A 14,701-nucleotide genomic window follows, 5' to 3' on the forward strand; every position below is an offset into this window, starting at 1 on the left:
GATGTTTGAACATGGTTCCTGATACAGACATCCCCAATCCCCTGGAGTTTCCTGGGCGTTAGGAGTGTCATTTGTCTTAATGATGCAATCCTTGATGGGCTCCTGGTTACCAGACAGTCTGGACCATGACAGGAAGCCTGGTGCCTTCAGCCCTAGCCCCTCATCCTTGGAAGGGAGGAAGGGTGGAGCTCTGGAAGTGACATTAATAATCGGCCATTCCTGGGTCCAGCAGCATGGCCTAGCAGCTAAAGCCCTCGCCTTGGACGTGCCAGGATCCCATATGGGTGTCGGTTCTAATACCGGCAGCTCCACTTCCTATCCAGCTCCCTGCTTGTGGCCTGGGAAAGCAGTCAAGGACGGCCCAGTGCTTTGGGACCCCGCACCTGTGTGGGAGACCTGAAGGAGGTTCCTGGTTCCCGGCTTCGGATCGGCACAGCACCGGCTGTTGCGCTCACTTGGGGAGTGAATCATCGGACGGAAGATTTTCCTCTCTGTCTCTCTTCCTCTTTGTATATCTGACTTTGTAATAAAATAAATAAATCTTTCAAAAAAATAATAATTGGCCATTCCCATGTGATGAAACTTCCATGAACATCCCTGGAAGAGCTTTCCAGGTTAGTGAATGCTAGCTGCCTTGTGGATTTGTCTCTCATCTGGCTATTTGTGTACTTTATCATGTCCTTTAATTAAGGTGTTCTATTGTAGTAACCTGAGATTCTGTCTGAAATGTGCCACAAAGAAAGGTATAATGATCTCCACATCCTTCCATTTTTAAAGCTGAGAAATAATCCAGCCTGTGTACATATCAGATTTTCTTTATCTAAATCAGTAACTGACAGGCACCTCAGTTGACTCCGTATCCTTGTATCATGATCTGGGCTGACTTCATTTCCTTTAGATAATATTCTCAGCAGAGGTATAGATGGATCATAAGTTAGATCCATTTTTAGCTTTTTGAGGAATCTTCATGCCGTTCACTGTATGGTTGTACTAATTTGCACTTCCCTACTTTGCTGTTTCTGCAGGTGTTGGCACCAGGAATTACTATAGGAAGATTGGCTACAGATTACAAGGCCCATACATGGTAAAGATGCTGAGATGACCACCACACCTGTCCCTTTGCACGGTGTGCTCCGTGGCAGAAGACAGAGAAGATTTCTTGAGTACTCAGAGGAAAGGCTAAACAGAGCAGATGGACCTCTGCTGCCCCCTTGGCGAGGAGCCTTCCCCTTATCTGCTTTCAGGACTGGGGCCCCATGACTGCTGACCACACCACGGGGCCATCCTCTTGCGTGTGATCGCACACGAAGCCACTCAGTTTTCCGTGTCAGTTATTTATCAGGTTATTTGACTCACAGTGACAAAAGCAAGTTAACTCATTTGGACATGGCTTGTAAAAGAAAACTTTCGATGGTCATTTAAGGAACAAACTAAGACCTGAGTTACTTCTAACACCCTAGGAACAAAAAGGTTGGAATAGGTGACAGCTATCAGGTGTTTGTCTTAGGCTTTTAGCTCCATTTGCCTCCCTGCTTAAGAAAAAGAACTTCAGTTTTCATGGAAGTCACTGTGGTTACTAAGCTGACGTTTGGAAGGGTCAGTGTGAAGAGCAGACAGGCGAAGTGCTGTGGGCTGCATTAGCTTGGCAGTCGCCAGCCACCTTCCTGTCCCATTCAGAGGAGCCTACCATCCAGATGGGGCCGTGACAAAGAGTCCTTTTTCCTAATGTCTTATTGTCTGTACTCCCCACGTTTGTGATGACTGCAGAACAATGTGGGCAGCTACAGGTCGGTGCCTGGAAAGTGTTTGGCTTTCCCGATCATCCAGGTAGAGCGGGCAGGGTTGTCATGCCCCTCTGGATGCTGGAGGCACTAAGCCACTCCTTGCTTCCACAGAAGCTGTTCCCTGAATTGTAATCCTCTAAGGTGGATTTGGGTTTCTGCTAAATGAAGAAGGTAGTTCAATTCATACATGAAAACAGAAAAGTAGAAAAGAACCACAGATCTAAAAATGGGGAAGAATTGATTTTTTTTCCCCAGAAGTTTTGTCCTGTTGCTTTTAAACACTCACATCTATTGAGGAGACTCTGCCTAGATCAGTTCCTAAGATAAGAGCATGGCTTAATCCTCAGCCCCCTGATTTCTGTGCCCTTTCCAATGCTTTGTTTAATGTAATTCCTCTAAATACATATGAAAATAAAAAGTCCTTCACAGAAAGGAGTCACATGGGGTTCTTCACATTCATCATGAACTTACAGGTTCCATTGCCCAGCCCATGATGCTGTTCATTTCCTCCTGGGTGCTACTTGCCATCTCACTAAAACTGCTGCAAGCCACATGGCAGGGCCCTGGTTCTGGACACGCTACAGAGCCACCCACTGCTTTCCAGGAGTATAGCTTAGGGAACTTACTTCTCAGCTCTGCTTCTTTCCCTGCTAAAAATTAAACTAGTAATTGAATAAAGTGGAAACTATGCTAGCCGTCACACATATTGCTGGAGTTAGAACAGGACATGCGCTGGGCTGCAGTTCACCATGGCCTGCAGCACAACCCTGTGTGGACATAAGGGCCTCCGGGCTACTCCAACATATGCAGCCAGACCAAAATGCAGTGTAGAATGTTTTTCTGAAACTCTGAGAAGGAGTGCACATGTAAAGTCAACTTTAAAAGATGACAGAGTGAGGTTTTAAAGCAATTGTCTAGGAGTTGGCCCCTTCCTAGTAGGTATCCACTCCTATTTCAAACCTGATTTTCATCTCTTTCCAGTTCACTCTTAGGTTTCTGAGGCCTCAGTCCTGGCTCAGGTCCTGCCCACATTCAGTCACTGGAAGCTTCTGCTGCCTGGCAGCTCTGGTTCTCCCAGATCCTGCACACCTCAGCCCCCAGGCTGCTCAATGTCAGGCATGAAACCAGCAATCCCCTCCAGCCCGGGCAGCTCTGCTTTTAGTTCAGCTTTGGCTGACTCATCTGAAGAGTTTAGGAAAGAAAGAAAAGGAAGGAAAAGTCCACCACATATCAAAACTAGACTGAAATCTGTTTGGATGAGAATTTAAGAACCCATGATCCCCAAGTAAAGGAACCTAGTAAAGCTTATCTCTCAAGGAAATGGACCCCTTCTCCATTTTTTTTCCTCACTGACCCACAATAATACTGAAAGGTGCCACTGAAAAAAAACCAAAGCAGTCCTACGAAGTTTCAGTGTCAAAGTCAGGCTTTGTTTTGAGATTATCATCTAGAGCCCAGCACAGTGTCCTAGTGTCTAAATTCCTTCCCCCACATGCACTGGTGTATCACATGGGCACTGGTTCATGTGCCAGCTGTCCCACTTCCCATCCAGCTCCCTGCTTGCAGCCTGGGAAAGCAGTCGAGGATGGCACAAAGCCTTGGGACCCTGCCACCTGTGTGGGAGACCCAGAAGAAGCTCGTGGCTACTGGCGTTGGATCAGCTGAGCTCCAGCCATTGTGGCCAGTTAGGGAGTGAATGGGTGTACAGAAGCTCTTTTTCTCAGTCTCTCCTCTCTAAATCTGACTTTCCAATAATAAATAAATCTTTAAGATTATCATCTAATCAAAAATTTGTCTGATTAACAATTTTACTCAAGAATTCACAGGCCCCTTAAATTCTTAAGAGCTCAAGATCTGGATTCTGAAACCCTGGGCTCCTCATGAACAGAAGCGACATGAACTGAATACCCCTTCCCTAACACCAAGGGCAAGTGGGAAGATCATTTTCTGTTGCGCTGTAATAGGAGCACTACTGAACAGTTGCCACTGCTCTCGTGAGATGACTCCTGTCTGGATGTAGACCTTGGGCAGGGAAGCTTCCTTGGCTAAGAGTACCTCCTCCTTCCAGAACTTGTGAAGAGCTAAAGAGCTCCTACACATAGGGTTCTCAGAACAGCACCCAGATAACCACACACACTCTACAAGTCTTTATCATTATAATACACACGCAACACATACAACATTTGGTCATTTCTTTAACCAGAAAATTTCTTAGTGGTTAACAAAGGAATCTCCAGTTTTTTGCTAGAATAAATTGTCCTATAAAGCAATGCCACAAGAATGTCCTATCACAAGTGCACTGACAGTTATCTCCTTCATCTGCCCCTGGATCTTTGTGTTTCATCTACTTACGCCTAAATTCACAAATTGTCAAATCCCTGCCAGAGGGGTCTTTGCTGAGGCCATGACAGCAAAGATGCATTTAAAAGCACCCCTGTCATTCTAGGTCCTCCCCAAAATTGTCCAGCATCTATAAGCACCACTGAACCCTGTGGGAACTTGTTGCTGTATCTACCCGGAGTTCACTGAAGGGAGTTTGGCTGCCTTTAATGGTAGGGATGAAGGGCAGGTGGACACATTTCTGTATCCTTTCTAAAATTTATTTAACTTTGAAAAATCAGTTACGGAGAGAGAGATTCCATCTGCTGGTTCACTCCTTAGGTAGCCTCCACTACCAGGGCTGGGTCAGCCTGAAGCCAGAAGCTTCTTAATCTCCCATGAGGGTGGCAGGGGCCCAAGCACTTGGGCCTTCTTCCACTGCTTTTCCCGGGCTTTCAGCAAGAATCTCAATCCAAAGTGGAGCAGCCAGGACTTGAACTAGCAAAGCAAATATATTTCTACATGTTAGAGTTGTCTACACCAACAAGGCATTTGTGTTTCATTCTTTGAAGGCAGCTTCAAAAATTAAATATACAGACTTGTAATGAATTGGGTTTTAACACTGACAGATCATTAAATCTGTCTGAAAAACTGTTCTGTGGCTGACCTTGTAGTGCAGTAGATTAAGGTACCGCCTGCAATGCCAGCATCCAAAAATCGGTGCAGGTTCAAGTCCTAGCTGCTCTACTTCCAGTCCAGATCTCTACTAATTCACTTGGCAAACGGCAGCAAGTAGTTGGACTCCTCCACCCCTGTGGAAGAACCCAGATAGAGCTCTGAGCTCCTGGCTTCAGCCTCGCCCAGCTCTTGACCTTGTGGCCATTTAAGGAGTCAATCAGTGCATGGACAATTTCTGTCTCTCCTGCTCTGAAATCCTTTCTAATAAATTTAAGTCAGTCTTGTTAAAGAAGCAACATGCTGGCTGTTCCTGCCCATGCTCCTTCACTGGGACTCAGGCATGCAACTTTGTCTCCTGCTTCTGCCCACGTCACCAGCCTGGAGCACCCTGCTATCCAACGGGAAAGTCTCTCATCGTGTGGGAAGCAATGACCATTAGCCAACCAGGCCAACTCTTCACCTTGCTCTTGGGAAATCCCCAGTGCCATCCTCAAGGCGCCTGAGTCTGCCATTGAACAAGAGAGAAGCTAGATGCCTTCATCTCCCACCTTAAGAGGGCCTCAGTGTCGCCAGACGCAATGCTCTGGCAGGAATGTCACTGTGTCACCGTCGTGTGGTATGAATAACAGCCCTGGAGGGGCCCAGCCCCCAGGATGGGGGCTCTGGCTCTGTCGCTGACTCAGCCCTCCTCACTCCACATCTGCCCACACTTCCTCGTTGAGGGGGCGAAGTCAGTCGGCGTGACAGAGGACACAGTCAGGTGCTGAGCTCCAAGTCTGTGTGTTCATTTCTACTTCATCCTCACTCCAGACTCAGAGGGAAAACCCTCCTGGTTTCGGCAGTTCAAAGTAGATAATTTCATCAAGAGAGAACACAGAGTACAGACCGTCTGTTCTTTTATTTAAAAGAAAATAACTCAGATTCTAAAAAGTATACAGGCTCTTTGTAACAGCTGGAAGTAAAACAGACAAATGGAGCCTGAAATCCCATCCTCAGAGACCACCATGGCTAATGTGGGGAGCATCCTTCCACACACACTCCCCTCATCCGTTCGTGAGAATAGTCGAACTCTGCCTGTTGCTCTGTAATCTTCCTGGCTGAGCAGAAAAGTCGGTGACCAGAGTTCCATAACAGCTCTACTTCCTTGCTAGCAGTCCACTGTCTGTTCTGATTGGCAAGTGTTCTTAAAGTCCCTATGTTGGAAACATAGTGCCCGATGCAGCTTTGTTGAGAAGTGGCCCCTTGAAGGGATAATGTCCTGCATGGGCGAAGGCCATGGTCACCAGAGTGGGTTAATTACAAGAGCAGTGAGTTCACCACAGAAGGGTGAGGTTGGTCCTCTCCTCATGTGCTTGCTCTGCTGTGGGATGGCCAGTGCAAGAACATCCTGCAGGAGACTCCTCAACCTGTGACTGCCCAGCCCCCAGAACTGTCAGAAATCCCTGCTCCTTATAAACTGGCCAGTCTCAGGGACTCTGTTCTGACAATGCAAGAGGGACACAGGTGCCTGATTGACTAAAGCACATCTTTCCTATTCTGTTAGACTCTCATTATCACAATACTTTGAATCAGGTGTTAAGTGTGGGAGTTGGACAAGTTTGTTGAGTCAACACTAAGAGTTGCTGCTTTGCATTTCTGGACAAACACAGCCACGGGCGTCTGGCAGGGGTCCTCTGGGTCTCTGCTTGTGCTGTTCTGCTGAGCTGTTCATTCATTCATCCTCTTGCACGTGGGGGAGGAGTATGCCTTTTCTGTGGCTTTTTTGGGGAGGCAGCAGCACACTCTGTGGTGAGCAAGCGCCATTGCACAAAATGTCAGGATGCTATTGCGTGCGAGGCACTGGAGCGTGGACATCCTTTATTGAGGTGACAGGTGAGCATGCCTTATCTTATTCTCTTTTTGATGTCAGGTGCCACGTCAAATCAGATTCCTACACCAGCTGCAGCCCTCCCCTGAAGGTCATCTCCCCTCATCTAAGGGCCCATCTTGTCTGTGATGTTAGAAAACCTGAGTACTGTGGGAGACCTGGCACTCCCTGCTGTCCTCACGGGTGCATACAGAGGATTGAGCTCTCGACATATGGATATACAACCCCACCCCAGGCAGGCCAGCCTGGCCTTCAGATTTGGGGCTCCAGGCCTGCTGCCAGCACTCCCTGGCTCTGCTGAGACCAGGATGCAGATCTCTATGGGTTTGTGGTGTTGGGGCACACTCATCCACATTGCCTAAAGAAACGAAAGAGGAGTGGGCGAGGCAGAGAGAGAACACGCATGGAGATGCATCCCACAGCAGTCCTCTGAGATGGCATTAGGATCTCCCTTTTACAAATGAGAAACCAAGTTCCAGAATGCATAAGGAAATTGCCCAAAGCCACAAAGACAGTCAGTAAAAGCTTGCCAAGGATGTGAGGGCTACCACCCCTCTGAGCAGCAGCAGTAGCTAGAGAAATTCTAGAACAAAGCACTTCTGCCTAGAAGCTGGGTTGGAATAGGGCTTGTCTTACAGTTGCAGCTGCCTGTTTGTCCCACCCGGCCTGCCAATGGAATCTACTTTTGAGTAATTTCCAGAAGCAGAAACTTGGCCAGGGCACATAGCCAGGAGCCCAGTGCAGTCACCTAGTGACTAAAGTCCCATTTGGGCAGTGGCTTGTGTCCCAGCTGCTCCACATCCCTTCCAGCTCCCTGCTTATACCCTGGGAAAGCAGTCGAGGACAGCCCAAGGTCTTGGGACCCTGTATATGAGTGGGAGACCCAGAAGAAGCTCCTGGCTACTGGTTTTGGGTCAGCTCAGCTCTGGCCACTGCAGCCACTTGGGGAGCAAACCAGTGGATGGAAGATCTCTCTGTCTCTCCTCTTTGTAAATCTGCCTTTCACATAAAAATAAATAAATCTTAAAAAGAGAAAGCCAATTAAACTGATGGTGACAATAGTGGTGAAAGAGACTTACTTCCTTAAAGAACTGAAACCAGGTAATTCCTGGAATTGTATGTATAGACAGAGAGAGAGAGAGAGAGAGAGAGAGAGAGAGAGAGAGAGAGAGATGTCCTTAAACTGATTTGAGATGCCCTCCTGTGGCTTCTGAAGGAAAGAACTCCCAGACCTCTGTCCCCCAGGACATAAAGGCTCCTGGCCACAGGCCTAGAGGGCAAGGAGCAGGTTTTGTGTGGTTTCCTCCCAGACACAGTGACATGACAGCAGTGCCCTTCTCATTTTAGGGGGGTTCCCACGATCCAGGCTGTGGTCTTGGCCCTGGAGACCACACACAGAGGGCACTGCTGCACCAAGGTGGGATGCTGGCTATGTGACATCTGGCCTGAGGTGGCTGAACATGAAGTAGAGCAGAACCACAAGGGCTGTGCTTATGGGGTCAAACTGCAGAACTCTGGAAACCAGCCAAGCAGTGCAGAGGAGCCCCTCAGCACCAGAGCCTTGCCAGTCCAGCACGGTAGACGAACAGAATGCCCTGCACCTGCACCCCTGGATCCCCACCAGGGGTTTGCACCTCACTGGGAAAAATTTCACAGGAAAGCCCAGGGGCCCCCTCATCACTGCAGGCCAGCAGCCCAAACGCAGGGATAATCCCCCAGGCACAAACGTGGCACCTGACACCAAGGTCAAAGTTCCAGGTCCGTGACTCCAGTTTGGGAAGCTGACCCAGGTGTCTGTCCTGCTCTGAGAAGAACCCAATACACCGCTCCCAAAACCCAGAGCCCAAGTTGCTACAGCCCAGCTGATACTAGACTCCATTCTGTCTGAGGAGCCAGTAGGCAGTCATGGAGGGTGCCAGAAGCACCTGGAACCAGCACTTGCTTCAGAGGAGAGGTTTCTCAAGGAGTTGCCAGATGACAGATTACAGTGACCAAGCACCAGACTCACCCTCTTCTCCCAAAAGAATCCAGGCAAGTTCACCTCTGCCTCTAGCAACAAAGCCAAACAGCTGCTGGTCAATATGGCCTGATGGGGAAGTTGCCCTCTACAGCCTGCAGCTCAAGAGTTCTCACTGGCAGGTGTGCAAACCCCATAGCCACTCTGACCAGCCCTGCTGAGCCCGAGCACAGACCCCTCTGCTCCCCAGTGCCTCAGGCCTTGGACCCTGGCCTCACCTTGCTCAGCCCTTAGGAATGATAGCAGTTGCTCTAACATCTCATAGGGCCAGGCACCTGCTCAGGGCCTTGGTGGCCCAGTTCCCATTCCCCAATGTCTGCACCCTGTGAGCCTGAAGAAGGTACCTTCTGCAGCTGGCAGTCTAGGGTCCAAAGCTGGCAATGCACATGGCCTGATGCCAACTGTGCTTATGCCAAAGGACCTAAGAAAGACCCGTGCCTCCTCCACAGCCCCAGGTTCCACGCTGAACAGTGCTCACCAGACAAGCACATACACACACAACTTAGATTCAGGCTAGATCCCAATGCAGTTCCCTTCTCAAGTCTACCAGACTTGTGGGCATGAACAGCTGGGCATGCCCACCTCCAGACTTGGTGTCAGCATCACCATAACTCAGCCACTGCCAACAGGTCCCACACAACCCTGCTGGGACCAGGAGGAGCCCCCACATTGCCACTGCCACTGCCATCAATTACAGCTCAGCATCCAAATGGGACTAAAGCCGAAGGAGCCTGCAAAACCAACACCCAAAGATACTTCCTCAGGAAAAAGCCTTCAATCTGCAAACGCTACCCCTTAGAAGTGACCCAAGGAGAAGGGTGCTTGGCATCTGGGCTAAGATGCCAATTGAGATGGCTCCTTCCCATGTTGGAATACCTGGGTTCGCATCCTGACTTTTGAATTGAATTCCCTGCTGATACACACAGGGAGGCAGCAGCTGATGACTCAAGTTGATGGGTAATTGCCACCCACTTAGGAGATCCAAACAGTTCTGAGTTCTTAGCTTCAGTCCATTCCAATCCCACACATTGAGAAGCAAACAAGCACATGAATGATCTCTATCTCTCTGCCTTTTAAATTAAAAAAATTCAAATTATTTTAAATTGTACGTGATAGAGAGGCATTTGGATTCATGGTTGGGCCACTCATTAGGACACCCATGTCCCATTATTGGGGTGTCTGGGTTGAGGTCCTGGCCTCCAGCTTCTAATTCTAACTTCCTGCTATTGAAAACTCAGAGGCTTAGCAGGGAAAGCACACAACACCCGTGTAGGAGACACAGATGGAATTCTAGGCTTCTGTCTTTGGCCTGGCTCAGCCCTGGCTGTTGGCAGGTGTCTGGAGAGAAAACCAGCAGTCTTCTCTCTCTCTCTGCTTTCCTCTCCCTCTCTGTCTTGTCAATATATGAAACTAAAATTTCTTTCATGAAAAGCTATGAGTCAGTAGATGGAAGCTTACTTTCCCTTGCTCCCTTTTCCTCTCTCCCCATCTATCTGCCTCTCAAAGTAAATTACTGATCAAAACAACTTCCAGGTGCACAGAATCAACCTAAGAAGGAAAAAATTGTGAAAACACCAAGGAAGTACCATTCCCTAAAAGGAGCACAATAATCTTTAGTAGCAGACTCCAAGGAGCAACAGATTGAAGAAATGCCTTAAGAAGAATTCCAAAGAATCGTTCTAAGACCACTCAAAAAGATACAAGAGAATATAGTTACATGGTTGCATGAAGTCAGGAAATTAACCCATGATCAACCCGAGAAATTCAGCAAAGAGCTCTTGAAAAAGAACCAAAAGACATCTTAGAAATGAAGAACTCAATGCATCATATTAAAACGGTTTTTAAATTTTTATGTCTCAACCACAGACTAGATCATGCAAAAGGAAGAAAATTGAACTTGAAGGCACACTCTTTAAAATATTCCAGTCAGACAAAAAAAAATTAATGAGTAAGAATGAAGACAGACTCCCAGAAGTTTGGGCACCATGAAATACAAGTATTTGAATTTTGGAAGTTCTTGAGGAGAACAGAGGAGTAAAGCCAGAGAAATTTTATTCAACAAAAGGAAAGCTTGAAAACTTCCTAATCTGGAGAAAGATATGGACACCCAAGTATAACAGACTTATAGGACCCCAAAATAAACAAAACAAGTAAAGATACTTACTGCAAACATTATACTCAAACTCCTTAAAAGCGCAATACTGAGAGAATGCTAGAATCTGTGAGAGTGTCAAGCAACTTTTAAGGAAATCATTAGATGAATTGATTTTTCAATAGATAGTATACAGGCAGGAGGGATTGGAATGATGTATTCCAAATTCTGAAAGAAAACTACTGCCCAAGGACATTCTACCAGGGCACAGAAGTCAAGACATAACAAAGGTAAAAAAGATATGAGGAAGAATATTCAGAACATGGGAAGATCATCTCATGAAGTCCAATCATGAATAATAGGAGTTAGAGAATGATGAAACAGAAGAGGGGGAAAAAGAGAGGAAACTCCATACAAAGATTTCCCAAATCTGAAAGACAAGACTCTATAGACTGAAACAGAATTGAAAATTTCAAGTGTCATGTTTGGAAATGGACCCATACAATAGCACAGAACAGCGACTCTGCCGAACATTAGAGCACAGATCTACAGGTTTTGATGGAGACAGACAACAAGCTACACAAAGATCAGGGATCAAGATGTCTTTGTGCTTCTAACTTTGAACTGAAGATGAGAAGGAGCAATGAATTCAACATTCTGAATACTTTCCAACCCAGAATTCTAGCCTCAGTAAAATTAGCAATTAGTGTGACAACAGAACAAAAACATTTTTAGATATTCAAGATTTCCTCTATAACTTCCATTAGCAAAAGAGTAGAGGAAAGCCAGAAATTGTTAGAAGCAAAACTGAGGGGAAGGATATGATATTTAGGAGAAACGTGAACTGTTCTGGACAATTTTATTTTACTTTGAAAGTGGGACGTTTTAAATTAAATAATAATAAGGAAAAAGCCAAAGAAATAGCAAGAGAGCATTTAAGAATAAACAAGGAATAACAGCATTAAGACTGAACACATATGAGAGTACCTTACACAGTTCTTGCGGAAATGTCATTAAATCTTTTTTTTCTTCAGACCAAAACATTTCTGAAACCTGTAAATAGGTTCTTTTGACCAGTGTTCAAAAGATTCGTGAAAAATGCTTATTATGAAAAAACTATACATGAATTTCAAAACTGTTTTACACAATTAAATTTTTAATGAATTAGGAACAGGAGTTCACTTTATCATTTTTCTACTTTCTTTGAAAGGTAGAGAGTGAGAAACAGACATACAGACAGAAAAAAATTTTCTGCACTGGCTCACTCCCCAAATGCTCTCAGTGGCCAGGGCTGGAAAGGTCATGGCCAGGAGCCTTGAACAACCCAAGTCTCCCAAGCAGACCGCAGGGACCCAGGTACTTGAGCTGTCATCTGCTCTGGCCTCCCAGGACATGCATCAACAGAAGGCTGAATTTAAGAGCAGAGTCAAGACTTGAAATCTAAATGTCCTGCCACCAGGCAACTCTTGGGATTGCAGAAAATTGGGTGGCCAACCACAGCAAGGTTATATGAGCTGCAATCCTCCACTTAACCCTATTCTAGGTCCAGGATGGGGAAAAGGCTTCCACAAGGCTATCCTGTCCTCTGTTCATCTGCATCTGCAGGAGTCCAGTCCTTCATTCTCCAGGGAGTAGGGAGCGATCACCGGGCTCTGCTGTAGCTGACTTTCACCAAGAGCAGGAGCTCAGACCCTGGAAGTGAGAATGTTACCTGAGGGCAAGCATTCTGGCTGTTAGATCACACTGAAGGGCCCAGAGAGGGGGAAGAACAACTACTACCTAACACCAATCATGCAAGTCAAGGCAGGAGTGGGCTGCTGTTGTGGTAGAGTGAGTTAGGCTGCCACCAGTGGTTTTGGCTCCCCATACAGGCACTGATTTGAGTTCCAGTCACTCCACTTCTGATCTAGCTCCCTGCTAATGGCTCAAGCGTTTGGGCCCCAGACACCCCCATGGGAGACCCAGCTGAATCTTCTGGCTCCTGGCTTACAACCTGGCCCACCAAAAGCTGTTGGGGTCAGCTGGGGAGAGAACCAGCAGAATGAAACTATTTATCTGTGTATTGCTTTCAAAATAAAAAAATCTTTTAAAAAGTCCAGGGAGGTCTAGATCTTCATGCAAGGGCTAGGAAGACAAAGCACATTTGCCATTGGAGGATGTTCTATCAGCTGGGCAGTTTCAAATAGCAATTATATCCTCATTGTGTTTCATTAACTGTCAGTTCAGCCTTTTCAATTAGCAGGATGCACATTTACAAGGATAAATTTCTACTTTAAATTGGAAAAAAATTAGATAACAAGTGTTTAACTATCATTCTGTCTTAATGGCTCATTATCCTCTTTGAAAACACACAGTTGTTCTATTCCACAGTATCGGCGCCAGGGGTGGGATTTGACATTTCTCTGGAACTATGGACTTCTAATTCCTCCCTGTTGGGATTACTTAGTGGGCAGGACCATTTTCAACCACCGGAAAGTCCAGAACGAAGTAAATTCACTGCACCAATACTTGGGAGGCTAAGGATAATGCCTTCATACTTAGTGCCTAAAATATCAGTTTTCAGAGAATTTGACATTTTAGATTGTATAGTGACAGGAAGCTGTGACACTTCTCCTCAACCCTCCAAAGGCTCATAGCCTAAACTACAATAATCAAGAACAGGGTGAGGAGAAACAAGCGTAATAAATACATTCCATCTGTTTGATATGATGCAGGAATCTTTAGAAACAAAGGCACCCCAACTCAGGAGACATGCTCCCACTTTTATCCCCTGATTTGGTGAAGAAGGGACAGCCATGTAGGATGTGATTACATGAAAAGGGTGTGGCATAATAGCAATAGAATGGGGGGGTGGGGCGGGAATCCAGCAAGACCCACATGCTCAGAACATTCAGGTATAAGGCAGGACCCCTTGGAGTGAAAGTTCTATGACCCATCGGACAAGGTATGTCAGAAGACATTCCTGCATGAAAAGGTCGGGGAAAGAATTGAATAATAAATCTAGGCTTTGTGATTGGCCTTGCAAGAGAATGGTTCCAGCTCCTGTGGTACGGGGAAGAGGAATTCCGATTCAGCAGGAGAAACGGCTGGAACACAGGAGGACAGAAGATCAGAAGCCCCTTGCGTTTAAGACTGCTTCTGGGGCCCTCTATGTAGTCACCACATTTAGGGGTATCGTGTTCTGAGCCCCAACATTTGACAGAGCAGTTGTGATTCCAATTTGAAACAGGCAGTTGATTTTCAAGCTTTGAGTTGAAGAGTATCGCAGAATTTCACTACACTTTTCAGTAATGCTAGCATGTTTAAGAAAACTTGAAATATCTTTAAATTTTCAAAGGATGAGATTTATAAGACTTATCCAAAGTATCTGGAAATGCCTTGCTTGTTGAAACCCAGTCAAGCATGTGATGGGCATAAGGGAAAATATAGCATACAAAATTTGTATGAATTTATTAACATAGCCTCAAAGCATTAAATGAAATGATATTGAAATCCCTTCCATTAAAAATAAGAAATGCCTTGAGTTGAAAATAGGAATAACTTTGAAGATTGTTGGTTCAGCTGAATATCAAACTTGGGGGAGGGTAGGGATCCATGGTACACTCAGTGATAATCCTTTCAATTCTCTTGGGATTTACAAGCTCTGGGTGTGACATTGTTGATGTGGCTGACATAACTACCTTGAGAAAGGCCACAGGATCAGGCTGCTCAGTGGTGGCTCACAGACTACATTAAAGTATCTTCCAGAACTGAATTGATCAGGGACATCTATGGAATGCAAGGAACACACTCAATCAGAGAGGCCCGGAGAGCCTCCTATGGGGAGGGTCCCTGGCACCGTGGCTTGGAAACAGCTCAGAGCTCCATGGTGGCAGCTTAGTCCTCAGTACAAAGATGTTAGATGGTGGGGGAATGTTTAAGAGATAGGGCCCAATAGGTGAGTA

General features: G+C 46.2%; 1 protein-coding gene and 1 long non-coding RNA gene across 3 annotated transcripts in view; one reads left to right on the forward strand and one right to left on the reverse strand.

Annotated features, from left to right (window-relative positions):
- ELP3 (elongator acetyltransferase complex subunit 3) overlaps positions 1 to 1,381 on the forward strand; it is a 114,263-nt gene extending 112,882 nt beyond the window's left edge. For both annotated transcript variants that reach the window (XM_058670061.1, XM_058670062.1), the window contains exon 15: positions 1,026 to 1,381. In XM_058670061.1, coding sequence (XP_058526044.1) covers positions 1,026 to 1,102 — 77 coding nt within the window. In that variant the 3' untranslated portion in view covers positions 1,103 to 1,381. The remainder of the gene's footprint in view (positions 1 to 1,025) is intronic.
- Positions 1 to 14,701, reverse strand: part of LOC131481391 (uncharacterized) — an 86,451-nt gene that overhangs the window by 7,953 nt on the left and 63,797 nt on the right. The window lies entirely within an intron of this gene.

The sequence above is a fragment of the Ochotona princeps genome, chromosome 11, assembly GCF_030435755.1.
Source record: "Ochotona princeps isolate mOchPri1 chromosome 11, mOchPri1.hap1, whole genome shotgun sequence".
Taxonomy (NCBI): Eukaryota; Metazoa; Chordata; class Mammalia; order Lagomorpha; family Ochotonidae; genus Ochotona; species Ochotona princeps.